Below are 15,758 nucleotides of genomic sequence, written 5' to 3'. Positions count from 1 at the left end.
CGTCTGTTCTCATCGTTTTTCCATCCACCTGTTTACATTATACTGCAACCTTATGGAGTTCTAGATCTTTTTTTTTTCAGCCTTTTAATTTGTCCTCTTTTAATCTTATATCTGGCTTAACCCTCATATGGAGCCGTTTTTAATTTCAGTGGACTTGAGGAGTGCCTAAAGCAAGACAATTTCAATGCATCCCAGCTGCCTTCACCTCTCCAGTTTTTTCCTTCAACACTTCAGTCTTATCAAAGGCTTTAGTTAGCTGTGCACTTATTTTTCTACTTTACTTTAGGTTTAAAATTATGGTGGATTCCCTTTTGTTGATTAGTGGTTAAAGAGATCTTTATAGTCTAATGTCTCAGGTCACATTCCTAGTTTTTTGTGATCATTTTAGAGCAGTGACTTAAATTTGCTTGATTGAGTCAATATGTTTTTGGGATGTTTTTCTGATTACTCTAAAACATAAACAGTATTTAAATTTTTTTAAAGACATCTGCTAACTTAGTTAGAACAGGTACTGATTGATTTGTCTTTGCATTATCTACAAATGTATACTGTACATTTAGAATGTATACATAAAGAATGTACATTTCAGAATGGAATCAGTAATCATCAGATGTCTTGTCAGGAGGCTCTGATTTGTAGACAAGACATCTAACCTTACCGTATGTAACTTTAGGCACACCCAAGACTCACTCACTGCCTATTTCCTATTGCACACAGATGGTTAGAGAAATTGCTGGTCCATAGTCAGAAATAGTAAGCTCATGGTCGGACTTAATTACTTACATTGTCAGGGCATTATATGGCCTTGTGCTATTCTAGTGATTTTTGTTGTCAAAAAAGCATGTTTTATATTTATATTAAGTTAATGCCTAGTGATAGATGAACATTTGTCTGTGATATTTTTGTTTAGTGGTCCAGGTAGATTCAGTATTGTTTTAAGATTGTTTCTGTGGCTGCTGTTTAGAATGTGCATTTCGGTGTATGCCAGTGTTTATCTGTGTTTGTTACTGAATGTCGTCCACCTTTGTCAAAATAATGCATCTCTAAATTAGTAATAAGGCTTTTTCTCATGAAACTTCAATTAAACTTTGAAGACTGAGCAAGTCCTCGGGCCTGGTACTGATTGCATTCTGTTTCTTGGGTCCTTGGTATTGTTTTGTCTTGTTTGTGTTAAAGAACAAAGAAGCTAAGCATTGCTGACAAAGTCTGATTTGTTTGTTTTCCGTGACTTGTGATGATATTATTATTTTTTTTTTTTTTTTGCTTGTCAGATGATAAAAATGTGATTATAGTAGAATAAGGTATGACGTAGTTTCTTTTTTCCTGAGTTTTTCCATAATAAATATACCAGCAAGATTAAGAAATACCTCATAAGGGTCTGACGTAAAGGTAAATAAATTATGACAATTTCAATTAAAACTATTACTAATTGTAATCAAATGGTTAATGGTTCCTTTTCGACTTTTGTGCCAGTAAATCATTTTATACACTTTAAGTCCCCATTTGCTTATAGTTCTGGTGCATTTTCTTTTTTCTGTGTATGACGATGATGATCATCTTTTCTTACCAATTAATTGTTAAAACAGTATTTGTATATTTAACAAGCGCATATTTTTCTGCTTGGCTACTTTTGAGGGGACTAACCCCTACACAGTAAAGTTTTGTGCTGGATTATATGACATGAAGAATGGCTTTGAGAAACAAAGTGTGTCAACCAGTTGGGCACAGGAAATCCTCCAATGCACTGAAAGGTCATGTAAGGCCGTATAGTTCCTGGAAGCATAATCTCAAGTGGACCTCCCAGAATGCGCTGAGATTCTGCACTAGCTAAAATGATATGGAATGTACTCATGTTGATCCAGGTTTGGCGTATTATCATAAGAGATGATTAGATTTATGTTTTAAGTGATAGTGATATTTATGGTTATTTCTCAATGAATCACCCTCACCTTGCTGGGCGCTTTTTATTTGCTGTTAGGGGTTTATGGCCATGCTGTCTGCATAACCTGCCTGTGTGAATTGATCTTGACCAAGAGCATATAAATTCAGAGATCAACAGTGAAGGCAACAACTGCTTGATAAAGTGGTCAGGTGAATAGAGTGGTCATTCTTGAAGGTCAAGACAAGTGCTTCTAGTCCTTAGTTAGAGGCAATTTCAGTGTGATTTCAGTTGTGTGTATTTTGTTTATTCATGTTTGTCACTCCCACTAATTGTGACTACCTTTTTGTTGATTTTGTACCAAAGCAGAAACACATCACTTAGGTAAAGCAAAACGTTTTTTTTTTTTAAATACAATTTATTAAACATCCAATATTTTTCTTTTTACACAGTTCATTTTACTGTACCAGTGAATTTACCATAATGTCTCTGAACTGTCAAATTGTTTGTAATTGTACATTTTGTGTGAATGGCTTACATCAGCTTGTTGCTTAGCCTTGTTGCTTTCTTGTGCATAAAATCCTCTAGAAAAAGCTAAAGAAAATAAAATATTTAAGAGATAAATACAATGTATAAAATGCAATTTACAATCAAACATCGTTTTTCATCACATACTTAGTCCTAACATTCTGTTATACAAATGCATTCCTGAAAAAAGTTTGCCCAATTTAAGCTGTATATTATGCTGATCCATTGATGCCAAGGTTTAGTGGTGAGCAGGAATGTAAATTTGGCAAGTCTTTATGGTACAAAGCTTTGTGGTCGGATCTTCATTTCCACCCGTTTCAGTGAATAATTTGGTCCATGCCATCCGTACCAAGAGATGCCATCTGGATTCTTGGTGTGTGACCCATAGCGGTAAAACACACCATTTACATTTGAGTCAGTGCAGCAGTTGTACCAGTATCCACCTGTAAAAGAAAGCCGGTAAGGTTAATTCTCAAAGTTCATTATCACAGCAGATCTTGTGTGATGGGTGTTTGTTTTTACCATGGCGAAGTTGTGCGCAGTTGTCCACACACTTGTCATTGTCTTTGTTTTTAGTGCTGAAGTTGGTATTATTGTGGTAACGTAGAGAGTCGCCAGCATTTCCGCTGTAATTGGCGATGAAGAGCTTGTAGCTGTTCATCTCGTTGCTCACTGTAAAGAAGCCATATTCAGCGTAGCGTGTCTGACCCTCCCAGTCCTACCGGAATACAAAAAAGCATAAGGAATGGGTCATGTAAGAAAGCTTGCGTTAAGTGATGTCGACTTTAAATATTCATGGAATAATATTTCTTAAGGATTGTTACACAGGATGAATTGTTACTTTCGTAATCTAATTCCACATTGGTTTCAGTTATGTGCATACTTGCCTCCATTTCTATTCTCAGCACGGTCGGCTGTCTAGTCAGACGAAAGATGTTTTCATTGCCGAGCCAGAAGTCACCACGGATTGCACCAAAACCATTCTTGTACTGCTTCCAGTCGCGATCGAAGCTTGTCAGACCAACCTTGCGTCTCTGAATGACAGTCCAGCCACCACCATTGTTTTCCATGTCACAATATACCTAAAGAAACCAAAAACATGTGGGGATCAATGGCAAATCTTCTCTCAAACTGAAGACCCTGATAGTATGAAGACTAAGATTCAGACTTACATTTAGTTCAGGTGTTCCAAGGAAGTCATCTTTTGGTAGTTTATACTCTCCAGAAATTTTGTAATTCTTGTGGTATAGGGATGCACAATCATAGATTGCGTCTAAGGAAGAGAGAATTGGTTTAGGTTCTCAAAAGTGAGGTAAAAAATATTTCAAGCTAATGGGATCCACCAACAAAATACATACACTTATGTGTGCACTGCTGCTGACTTAAAGCCATGTGTGTCTGTGCAGATAGCACATTCCTAACAAAGCTTCACTGTTTGTATGGTTGGCAGTGGGAAAAAGAAAACACAGCACGATAAATGACTAATTGGGTATTAAACTACAGCTTTGTAACATGCTTCATTTAACATCTTTTTCTGGTTTAAAAGATTAATAGTCCAGTAGTTTTCAGGGAGGGGTGGGGAGGAATGCTCCATCATCCTTGTGGGTTCACAGTAAGTATCACAAATTACCTGCTGTGACTTGGCTACTGCTGTAAAGCCAGACATTCCTGCACATGCTAGCCTGTATTATTACCTACTGATTACCTCTAACTGCTGCTCAGACATTTCACAGCTCCTTGGGTACAACTATGTTAATGGTTCCCTAAATTAAAATGTGTGCGTTTGAAGAATTGCATGTGCATGCATTAAAGAATTCTGTTTGGATGTAACTTAACAACTGGACTGGATAATGTATCATAAAAAAAAAACATCTTCTGTTTCAAAGTAGAGGTTTCCTCCATATTAAGACAGTTATGCAGAAATACAGTTTCACAGGACAAAGATTAAAAGAAATAACCCAGGAAAAAATAATATAATTTTTTGTAATAATACCTATAAGAAACAAACATGGGTACCTTACTAATAGCTAGAATAATCACTTAAGCCATATATACATTATTCTTTTCTTAAACATAAGGTGGGCATTAGGATTAGATGGGCTGCATTATCCCTACGACTTAACAGGATAACCACTGACGCTGTGAGGTATGTCAACAGCCAGCATATGTGACCTGTGACCCTGCTGAGTGTGGAAAGTCGAGTAACACATGTTGTGTGCTTGAAAATAAACTTTCGAGCACACATTGAGTTGTGTTAAGACTCACCTGAAGTGCTCTGCTGTGGAGCAGATTGGGCAGCCTGCAGCTGCATGATTTCGATCTGATTGTAGATTTCTGAATACTTGCTCTCTGCCTCTGTGACCCGAGCCTCATGCTGCTGGTTAAGCTTTTCCAGCTCCATCATCTGCCGCACAACCTTCATAAGATCAGACTCCTGCTTCTTGCTCATTTCATCCAACATGCTGCTCAGACTGGCCACCTGAACCTTGAGTGAGCGCACCTCATCACAGCATTGTGCTGGTTTTGCTGGTTTGGGTGTTGCCATGTTTTTCTTGAGGGAACTCTGAGCAATCGCATGACCTAGGACTAGCAGCAAAACAGCCAAGGATGTAGCTGTCATCTTCGCACTTTTCGTTATTATGTGCAGAGAAAATTTGAGTGGTCTTGCTTCGGGGAAGTCGCTGATCGATCCTGGCTGTGTTGCTCTCTTGAATGCTTGTCAGATGACAATGTGAGAAGAACTCTTTAAAATGAAGTTTAGAACTGTAGAATATTTTCCGGGCAGGTTTCTCTTCTCTGCTCTTCAGAATCAGTTGTCTGCTCATACCGAGGGCCTGCAGCGGGTGCAGCTTAAATATCTTTTCATGTGTGCTGTGCCCTCCCCTTTTGCTCAGGCCCACAGTCATTGACCCCCCCACCACCTACCACCACTAGGCCCTCCCCACCCTTTCCCCTTGTCGAAATTTTTTCCTCCGCCTCTTGTCTGGTCCCACCCGTCAACACGTGTGCCATGCACCTCACAATACTTCCATTTTGCACAAGCGGAATTTGTAAACAGAAGATTGCATTAAGACACTTTGTTTTGTGCAGGTCATACATATTCTGCTTTTTTCTTTTCAAAGAAAAGTGGTCTTCTATTATTTTAATTTCTCAGAACCAGCCTGTAATTATTTGAGTGAGTGCTAGTTAAACTAGGTGAAATGCTTTTAATCTACCAGTTAAAGGAGTGGTTCTCAAACTTTTTTCACATGGTAGACCACTTCAGAAGTTAAACTTAAATTTGGACTGCTTAACTCCTTAATTAACTAATTCAGTGATTATAGAGGTATCTTACTGTGTTAGCTTTGTATATACAGTATAACCTATTCACAATTAAAGTCTCTGGACTGACAGACATGTTTAAATCATATTTGAAACTAGGATTATTGACACTGACAAAGACGGGACCAAAAATGATACTGTTTGTCATAATAGTCTGTGCACTAACTCTTGGAGAGTGTAAATGCAGACTAATAGGCACCAACTTGCTTATGTAATATATAATGTGTTTCTTTGTTTTTTATTTTATTGCAAACATTTACTTAATCTTTCTAAAGCAATGTTTATATATATATAAAATAGTGTAATAATTCCAACCGTATTTCTGTGGTACCAAAATTGGTACTGACTACTGAAATTTTGGTATCGTGACAAAACTAATGACAGGTTTATGTTCCCTCTTATTCAGACAACAAAAGAAAACAGATGTCAGGGAGCTAACTTTAAAAAAAAAAAAAAAACATTTATAGACAAGACATGTTAGAGACACGGCGTTAGGAAGCTGTTTACAATGTCATACTGCTGTGTGAGTCTGAAAGTGTCTTGTAAAACTATGGGGGGAAAAATTCTTCTTTACCCTTGTCTCATAATGATTAATATTTACGCATTTATGCACTGTGTATACACTACAGCAATATCACATTCTTTGGAATTTGCGTATACTAGTGCTCGTTTTTTAGAAGTACAGGTTTGTTTTTGAATATGTTTTACTGCAGAAAATATATTATTCGGGAATGTGCTCTACAACTCAAAGGTGCTATTAGCACAGCTGAAGTCAATGAGGATGTTGTCTGATTGCCACCAGCCACAGTCAGGTGTCCACATGTTTCTCACCAGTTTTGGGAGCTTCAGACTGTCTTGAGACCCCAAGTGTCTGCTAATTAACGTTCTTCAGTACAGCTGAAATGTGTTCTAAAGCTGTCAGACTATCTGCCTCTGAAGTGCACAAACAAAGTTTATTTCTAAAGAACCTGTTGTTAAGCCCTTCTAATTGTTTGGCTACAACTGTGTTCTTCAAACAAACAAAACTTACTTTATTATTTTTTTTTTTTCTAATGAAAACATTATCTGGCTGTATCCTGTAAAAATGGATAACATGAACATCTAAATTTTTTGAAAACAAAAATCATTGCATCTGAAGCTGTGGTTGTAACTGTTCACAGATGGCGCTAAAGATTCCCTTAACACCTCGCATTTATTACTAAATGCATGACATAAACTGTCTCGAGGCGTTGACGTCATATAGCCTGTCGCTGTGTCTTGCTTATTTCCAAACATCATGCAACAATTTATTTTCACTGTCACACATCTGTGAGTATTTTACCATGAAATGAATCAAGATTATTATCTTCACATCCTAAGCCAGACATGCACAGGCTGACCCTCAGCATTTCACTGTCATGTATGTTTGTATACTAACACTAGGAGTGAGCTTTGTGCCAGTTCTCAGTTGCCAAACGTTTGTTGACCCCTCATTGAGGTTGGGTTTACTTATTATCATTATTATTATTATTTATTTATTTATTTTTTTAAGATCTTGGTCACATCTTTTTTTCATCTTTTAATTTAGAACACAAACTCTCAAACTCCCATTGTGGGTAATTCACAAGTGGCTATATACTGCACACTTCATTACAAAGAAGCTTTACAAAAAGTTCTACAGTGCTACAGTACTGTATAGTACTGGTATAGACCTTATGTGTCAGAGAAACAGGTGTGCAGTCATCTTTAAAATTTTGTCTTTGAACTTCCGTTTTTGTGATAACTCTGAGTTGATTTACTTATTGTAGAGTTAACAAAATTTATCATGAGCATTGTAATGTTTGAAGTGGATGTCATAACAAATGTCAGTAGACTAGGAAGATTTTAAAACAAGAGGTTCATTCATAAATTCATAACATCTTACGTTCATGCTGTGTAAATACAAACTGGAATAGAACATACAACTGGCACAGTGCTTAAAAAGGGCCAGGCTGCATAAGGTCTGTAATGGTTTAACATAGACATATTAATAGGGAGCAAGTTGTAGGGCAAGACAATATATAATGATGGTGTATATGGTTAAATTTAATTCAGAGGTATAACCATTAGTTGGTTTTGTTCTAAGTGACAACAAGCTGATTTTAATGAAAATGTGATTAGTTTGACCATTGCTAACCACGTTTCCAGCAGGCATATTATTAAAATGAACTAGTTATAATACATCTTACATAATCTTATATAACACAATATGAGTTCTTCCAGTGGTGTTTGTGGTCAGACCACAAGGAGATCCACAAGTACCTTCAGGAATAGCACATGTTGGAAAAATAGCCCTGAACTCTAAGAAATCAAATGGAAACTATTGTCTAAGCTGCATGTCAAGACTTTCATGAATATTATTAGAGGAATGAAGTGATTGGCAACAAGTTTTGGGTCCACCCTACTTCAATTATGTAATCTTAACTGACTTTGCAGTGTTTTCTGAAATGAATAGGGAATGGCTTTATCTTTTGTCATGTGCCATGAGGGGAGGAAACGGGAAACATTTAAACATCTGGATTGTTTTCATTAATTGCACTGTGGGTTAACTCTTACATTTTTTCTGCCTCTGAAAGCTTGGATTCCCAGAGAAATTTCATAAGAAGACAAAATATCTCATCAAACCAAAGTCAAAGCTAAACACAGCAGTGCTCTATTACAGTGGAGTTTTGACATATTGTGACCACTAATACTGGTCGTCGTACCACATAACATAGTTCATATAATGGACATCTACTACTGATCAAAATATATACAGTAAAAATTAAATTCTTAAATTCTTTCCTCCAGCTGTAGCAACTCTGGTTCTGGTGCAATTTCTATTGAAATTTGTCTGTCCACTGTCATTTTTGTTCTTATAAAACTTAACAGTTATTTAATTAGATAAATAAAACCAATAAAAAAAACAAATCCAGATTTTTCCAGACATCCCCAAATATTAAACAATCCACCCAAATTGTGCAGTATATGCTTAACACCATATTTATTCAATGAACAAATATGTAACTGTAAAATTTTTTTATATTTTTTTAATGAATCATGGCCTTGTCAGTTGACAACTCGTGTCAGTCCATAAATTCAGAGATGTTGTCTGTGTTGTTGGAGTGATGACATGCAGGCATTCATTCAGCTGAATAATGTTGACCTCTGAGGAGAAGACTTTTTCAAACAAAACAGTGAAATGTTTACTGCATTAAAAGATAGGAGTCCTCTCTTTAAAACCCCATCTGTGAATGAGGAGACCTCACAGTCAGATTTATGAATGGATCAGGTTTGGAGGTGGTGGAGCAAACAGTTGAACATTAGTTGTTGGACTGTAATACCAATGTTATGCCTTCTATTTGTGGTGTATAAGATTATTAAAATGATGATGCCCTAATAGTAGTGTCCTGAGACACATTGAATCCAATGTATAGCAGAGCTTTTACCAGAAGCTTTCCGGCTTGCTGCTGTTTTCTCTAGACTGACCTCTTCCTCATTTTCTGCAGTACTTTCATTTAATGCCAACTGACCTGAGCAGGTAATTACGTTCTGTCTCGAACTAATCGAGCATGTAATGGTTTGAATGTTGTTTTTTTAAAGTCCAGACTTTACAGTTTCTCAGAGAGAACTGATTGTGCTGCCAAAAATGATCACGGTTTCCACAAACAAATGCTAAGCAGCAGTATTTGTACTTTACTATTGTTATACAATATTTTTGATCAAATAAATACAGCGTTGGTGAGCACAAGAGAATTCTTTCAGAAACATTAAAAAAATTAGTAAAAAAAAAAAAAAGAAATATCTGATGACCTCCTTTACATATCCTTTACCTCCATAAAGCAGTTAATACTCACATCTCATACTGTATATAAACACTTGCATTACCATTGCAACGACTGACGCATTTACATTACGAGCTCTGTTTACTCATAAGCAACGAGGCCCCACAATGGAAAACACAATCATATCCGTACTGGCTGGGCTGGATAAACATGGAATGGAATGATTTGCAAGCGCTGAGGACGATTTGCTCTGCTGGTGGAAAAGCATCTTTGATGAGCGACACAGAAAAACTAGTAGTCAGACAACAAACAAGTGACCTATCCCGAGTGGCAACATCACTACACACATTTTACCAGCACACGTCAGCAGGGTTAGCTAAAAGCAGCTAATGTAGTATAATGGGTTCATGGTAGACTTAAAATGGTTTTGAAAGTTCCTTTTGTTTGAGCCGAAAGCAGAACCAAAGCACACTGTTTTTGATTAACTTCAGGAATGATTTAGGAATGGGTTTATTGACATGGGAAAACTATGTCCATGTCTGGAAAGACTAGCTTTTTCTAGAAATGTGTTGATTTACAAATGCACTTTTCACCTTACCCTTACAAGTGTACATTACATTTCAAGAGCTTTGGTGTTGACAGATGAAGAAATTTCATAATGTAGCATTTTGACATTGCAAAATAAACTTTTGATTTTGAGGAAAATCAAAAGCCCTTTGTAGTGCTTTAATATTCCTAAGATAACCAGTATCAGGTTTTTACAAAGAGAAGCAGAGATATTAATGTAGCATGGAATCTCATCTAAGAGGAGGTCAAACCCCTTATGTTTTTAGAACTTCCCCTGTCTCTTCAGGCAGGGTTTTGAGTTTTTCAGTAAGAAATTGGGTAAATATTTATTTCATGTGGCATTGTCTTGCTTGTCAGGAACCAAACGCTTTTGTTCCGTGATGGCTTCATGGTTACAGTTCCAGTTTTTAATAAGTTGCAAATCTGCAAACAATTTTGATCGGTTTCTTTGGTTATAAAATAACATTTTTAGACTTACTTAATGAAAGTGTAAAAAGACAGAGGACTGTAAAGCTGGTGCAGCAATATTTTAGATCAGGAAACACATATTCACAGGGAGTTTACCCTAAATAAACTCCTAATTACTTTTACCTTAAGAAAAAAAAAATGCAAGTGATCGCACTGATGCCTCCATGTCCTGCAAAGTGTGCTTTAGCTTCAACTCTATGCACAAGCGATTGGATATGCGCCTAATAGTGCACATTTATCTAGGTTATATGTTTAAAATAACATTGATATTTGCTTGAAGATTTTATTTTAGGCAAGTCGTGATGATTTGAGAAGGCTAAATTGATCAATCTGCTGGCCGTTTGGTTGTTACTTTTAAAAAACAAAAACTTGTTTTTATTTTATTTTATTAATTTAACAAAACAAAATTTTTTCCAAACACATTTCTAAATTAACTTTATACAGAAACAAAAATAAATATTACCACTTTGATATTAAAAACAAAACTATTTTAATGGCTGCAACAGCAGCTGTGTAATTGGAAAGAGAAAGGGAAAAGACATGCCCCCGGACCCCCCCTAGAGAGACTGAGGTCCACCCACCACAATCTCATAAAATCCTGTGGGAAACACTGCCTTCACACTTTCAATTCAATTCAAGTTTATTTGTATAGTGCTTTTCACGATACAAATCGTTGCAAAGCAGCTGTACAGGACATTTAGGTTACTACAATATATTTAGTAGCTTACTAGTGGTGACTACTGTGTGTCAAGTTGATGTACATATGGTATAGATGTTAAAATCAGTAATGGTTTAATCAAACAGACGAACACTATTAATAGTAATGATTATGTGTTGTAGCAAAATTTTGGAGTGATGTTGTTTCGAGGCTGGCATCATCAGAGGTCCTCTGACGGGTTGGCATCATCTCTTCTCGGGTATTCTGAATCCAGACAGAATCTTGTGTAATTCCTAGTTACCACAGGATGGTATATAAAATCTGTATACGGCCCTGGCGGTCTATACACAGTAGCCAGAGCAAGAGATAGGAGAGATTTCTTTTGCATATCCGACAGAGTAACATTAAGTAGAAGTACTTCAAATGAATTAAACCTGTACCCTGTTTTCTGAGTAACATTGAAAATATCACTATATATTGTTGCAACACCACCACCATGACCAATTCGACGGGGCTCATGTAGTTTGGTGGAGTAGACTCATTCAGACCAATATAATTGTTTGGTTTTAGCCAGGTTTCAGTCAAGCAGAGTACATCAAAACTATTATCTGTGATCATTTCATTTACAATAACTGCTTTGGGTGCGAGTGATCTAATGCTTAGGAGCCCAGGCTTTAAAAATTGTTTTTGTTCATTTATTGTGCATTTTTCTAGTTTAATCACGATTAGATTTTTTCTAGATCCTGCTTTAAATTTTTGTTTTGACCTCACTATTCGAGGAACAGACACAGTCTTTATAGATTGGACAGCGCCAGTACTATCGTTTAAGTGTGTAGAACAAAAGCCATCATCGCAAGTATTTGAAGATTTGCTTACTAGTCAAATGGAGCGAAGCGTCCTGGAGATGTTGTCCGACAGGAGTACTGCTCCGACTCTGCTGGGATGCAGGCCATCAGCTCGGAAAAGCCTAGGGCGCTCCCAGAAAAGATTCCAATTATTAACAAAGAGCAGTTTCTGTTCTTTACACCATGACGACAACCATTCATTTAGAGCAAAAAGTCTACTGAACCTTTCGTGTCCACGTCTCGATCAGGCTCCTGAAGTCCCTCTTTAAGACCTCCGTCTGCTGCAGCCTGATGTCATTCACCCCTGCGTGCAAGACGATCGTGCCGATGCTCACGTCACCCTTCAGGATTGCAGGTATCTGCGCAGAAACATCAAAAACGCGAGCACCAGGAAAACAGTGAGTGTGCACTTTACCGTTAGCTAAGTTAGCACAAACGTACCGGACGATGAACTCTCCGACGATCACAGCGTCGCGTTCCGTCTTGCAGAGGGGAGCGAAGAGGTTCCGGGTGGAGATCTCGAAAACCAGAGGTGGCGGAGGGGGAAAGGTCCTCAACCGGGGCCTGGCTCGCGTCTTCCGCTGTCTCTCAGTTTGGTTCACTAGGCTACAAAATCATGGGGAAGACTGCTGAACTGACAGTTGTCCGATCACAAGGAGGGTAAGCCACAAACATTCACTGCCAAAAAAGCTGGCTGTTCACAGAGTGCTGTATCCAAGCATGTTAACAGAAAGTTGAGTGGAAGGACAAAGTGTCCATGGTGTTGGTGTGCTTGACTGGCCAGCAAACTCACCAGACCAGAACCCCACAGAGAAACTATGGGGTATTGTCAAGAGGAAAATGAGAAACAAGAGACCAAAAAATGCAGATGAGCTGAAGGCCACTGTCAAAGAAACCTGGCCTTCCATATCACCTCAGCAGCACCACAGACTAATCACCTCCATGCCACGCCAAATTGAGGCAGTAATTAAAGCAAAAGGAGCCCCTACCAAGTATTGAGTACAGTAACTGAACATACTTTCCAGAAGGCCAACAATTCACTAAAAAGGTTTTTTTTATTAGTCTTATGAAGTATTCTAATTTGTTGAGATAGTGAATTGGTGGATTTTTGTTAAATGTGAAAGTAAAAGAACCAAAGACTTAAACTACTACAGCATGTGTGCATTGAATTTATGTAATACACGAGTTTCACAATTTGAGTTGAATTACTGAAATAAATAAATTTTTCCACGACATTCTAATTTATTGAGATGCACCTGTATATTTTGGAACCAAACCCAGCTCACTTAAAGTGAACCAAAAAGAGAACCAACTGAAAGTGACCACAGTCAAAAGAACTAGTTTCTTTTCTTGGTTCTTTTCTTAAAATGTTTCTTTGCTAGTAACTTTATATTACTACTACTGTATATTCTCTGCTTTCATTGACAGACGCGTGCACACGCACGCACACACACACACACACACACACACACACACACACACACACACACGCACGCACACATCACATGGAAATACAGTATGAACCCTTGTTGTCAACGCTGCCACACAAGTTTTATTAATATAAAAGCGTTGATACTAAATCGCTACATTACATTTCTCAGCAACTAGCGGGTAAAATTGAAGTAACAAAACTAATGAGTAATAAGTAAAAGTAATGTGACTCAGAGACGCAATTCACACACGCTATTGTGATCTCTCTCTCTCTCTCTCTCTCTCTCTCTCTCTCTCTCGATAATTAATTAAAATCATTGCTATAATTTATGCGGTCAAATAAATGTGATCTTACCACACTATTTCACACTCAGACACTCTGTGTCTGATTGCGTGTTGGGTGAATCTTTGCCTCCGTCATGCATTAAATAATGCACAGTTAGCCATAGATTACATGAATGAGAGAATTATGTCCAGAGGTGGTCTGAGTACAGTTTGCTTTTGGGTCCTTTTAGGGGGGTCTGGGATCACTTGTTTGTTCACATATACAGTGCCTAGAGAAAATCATCATACCCTGTGAAATCCTTTATCTTTTGTTACATTACACCCTGGAAAATAAAATAAAATGTACACATCCTTATCATTCAAGTAAAATTATAATAATAAAAAAACTGGAGTATTATTAAAAATTAATCAATGAAATGGCTGGTTTGGTAAACTGATCAATCCCTGAGAGTATACCATTATAAACTTGCTCAGGTGCAAGCAATCAACTTCCAGATTAAACACCAGGCTAATTGCCCCACTGGACATCATCAATAGTAGTGGTTTAGTGGATTACTTCAAAATAAAACGAGCTGTTTCTTAAAGATTCCACTGTTTGTAGTGCATGGTACGGCAAAGAATTCACCATGGTTGGGAAAGTGCTTACAAAAGACTTCCGGTATAAAGTTGTAGAAAGGCACAAGTTAGGAGAAGTCTACAAAAACATTTCAAAGGCTTTAGCTATCCCTCTGAGTACTGTTCAGATCATTAAGAATTGAAAAGTGTATGGTACCACCAGCACATTGCCTAGATTAGGCAGACCGTCCAAAGTGGATGACAGAGCCAGAAGGACATTGATAAGAGAAGCTACCAGGATGCCAAAGGTAACTAGGCTTTATATTGCTTTACACAAAGCTGGCCTGTATGCCAGGGTGACATGAAAGAGGCCTTTCTCATTTGTGTTCTCATCCTACTTTTGGCTTTATACTCTTCAAGCACATCATCTCCTTTTGATTTTTCTGTTAAGCCAGCACGAACCATCTGTAATAATATTAAAGGAACAGTTAACTTAAAATTGTAATTCCAAACCCAAACAACTCACTTTTGCTGAACACAAAACACACTTTAATGATTAAAAAAAGATAAAGTGTCTAAAGTAGTTTATGCGACTCATGTGCCATATTCTATGACTTGTAAGGGGAAAACATCACTTTGAATGATGAACAGTTCAACTCACTCACTATAGAGTTTGAGTACAGTCGTGGCCAAAAGTTTTGAGAATTACATAAATATTGGAAATTGGAAAAGTTGCTCCTTAAGTTTTTATAATAGCACTTTGCATATACTCCAGAATGTTATGAAGAGTGATCAGATGAATTGCATAGTCCTTCTTTGCCATGAAAATTAACTTGATCCCGAAAAAAACTTTCCACTGCATTTCATTGCTGTCAATAAAGGACCTGCTGAGATCATTTCAGTAATCGTCTTGTTAACTCAGGTGAGAATGTTGACGGGCACAAGGCTGGAGATCATTATGTCAGGCTGATTGGGTTAGAATGGCAGACTTGACATGTTAAAAGGAGGGTGATGCTTGAAATCATTGTTCTTCCATTGTTAACCATGGTGACCTGCAAAGAAATGCGTGCAGCCATCATTGCATTGCATAAAAATGGCTTCACATGCAAGGATATTGTGGCTACTAAGATTGCACCTAAATCAACAATTTATAGGATCATCAAGAACTTCAAGGAAAGAGGTTCAATTCTTGTTAAGAAGGCTTCAGGGGGTCCAAGAAAGTCCAGCAAGCGCCAGGATCGTCTCCTAAAGAGGATTCAGCTGCGGGATCGGAGTGCCACCAGTGCAGAGCTTGCTCAGGAATGGCAGCAGGCAGGTGTGAGCGCGTCTGCACGCACAGTGAGGCCAAGACTTTTGGAAGATGGCCTGGTGTCAAGAAGGGCAGCAAAGAAGCCACTTGGACTGGACTGCTGAGGACTGGGGCAAAGTCATATTCTCCG

At 37.7% G+C, this 15,758-nt stretch overlaps 2 protein-coding genes across 2 annotated transcripts in view; one reads left to right on the top strand and one right to left on the bottom strand.

Moving 5' to 3' along the window:
* mtor (mechanistic target of rapamycin kinase) overlaps nucleotides 1–15,758 on the top strand; it is a 185,774-nt gene that overhangs the window by 65,500 nt on the left and 104,516 nt on the right. The window lies entirely within an intron of this gene.
* On the bottom strand, nucleotides 2,272–5,232 carry angptl7 (angiopoietin-like 7). The gene is made up of 5 exons (XM_073819452.1): nucleotides 4,673–5,232; nucleotides 3,580–3,680; nucleotides 3,295–3,489; nucleotides 2,930–3,125; nucleotides 2,272–2,850 (listed from the first exon to the last, which is right to left on the bottom strand). The coding sequence occupies exons 1-5, from the start codon at nucleotides 5,025–5,027 to the stop codon at nucleotides 2,681–2,683; spliced, it is 1,017 nt and encodes a 338-aa protein (XP_073675553.1). The 5' UTR covers nucleotides 5,028–5,232; the 3' UTR covers nucleotides 2,272–2,680.

The sequence above is a fragment of the Garra rufa genome, chromosome 15 (genome assembly GCF_049309525.1).
Source record: "Garra rufa chromosome 15, GarRuf1.0, whole genome shotgun sequence".
In the NCBI taxonomy this organism is placed as follows: domain Eukaryota; kingdom Metazoa; phylum Chordata; class Actinopteri; order Cypriniformes; family Cyprinidae; genus Garra; species Garra rufa.
The sequence above is the reverse complement of the archived record's forward strand: the minus strand, read 5'-3'. Positions and strand labels throughout refer to the sequence as shown.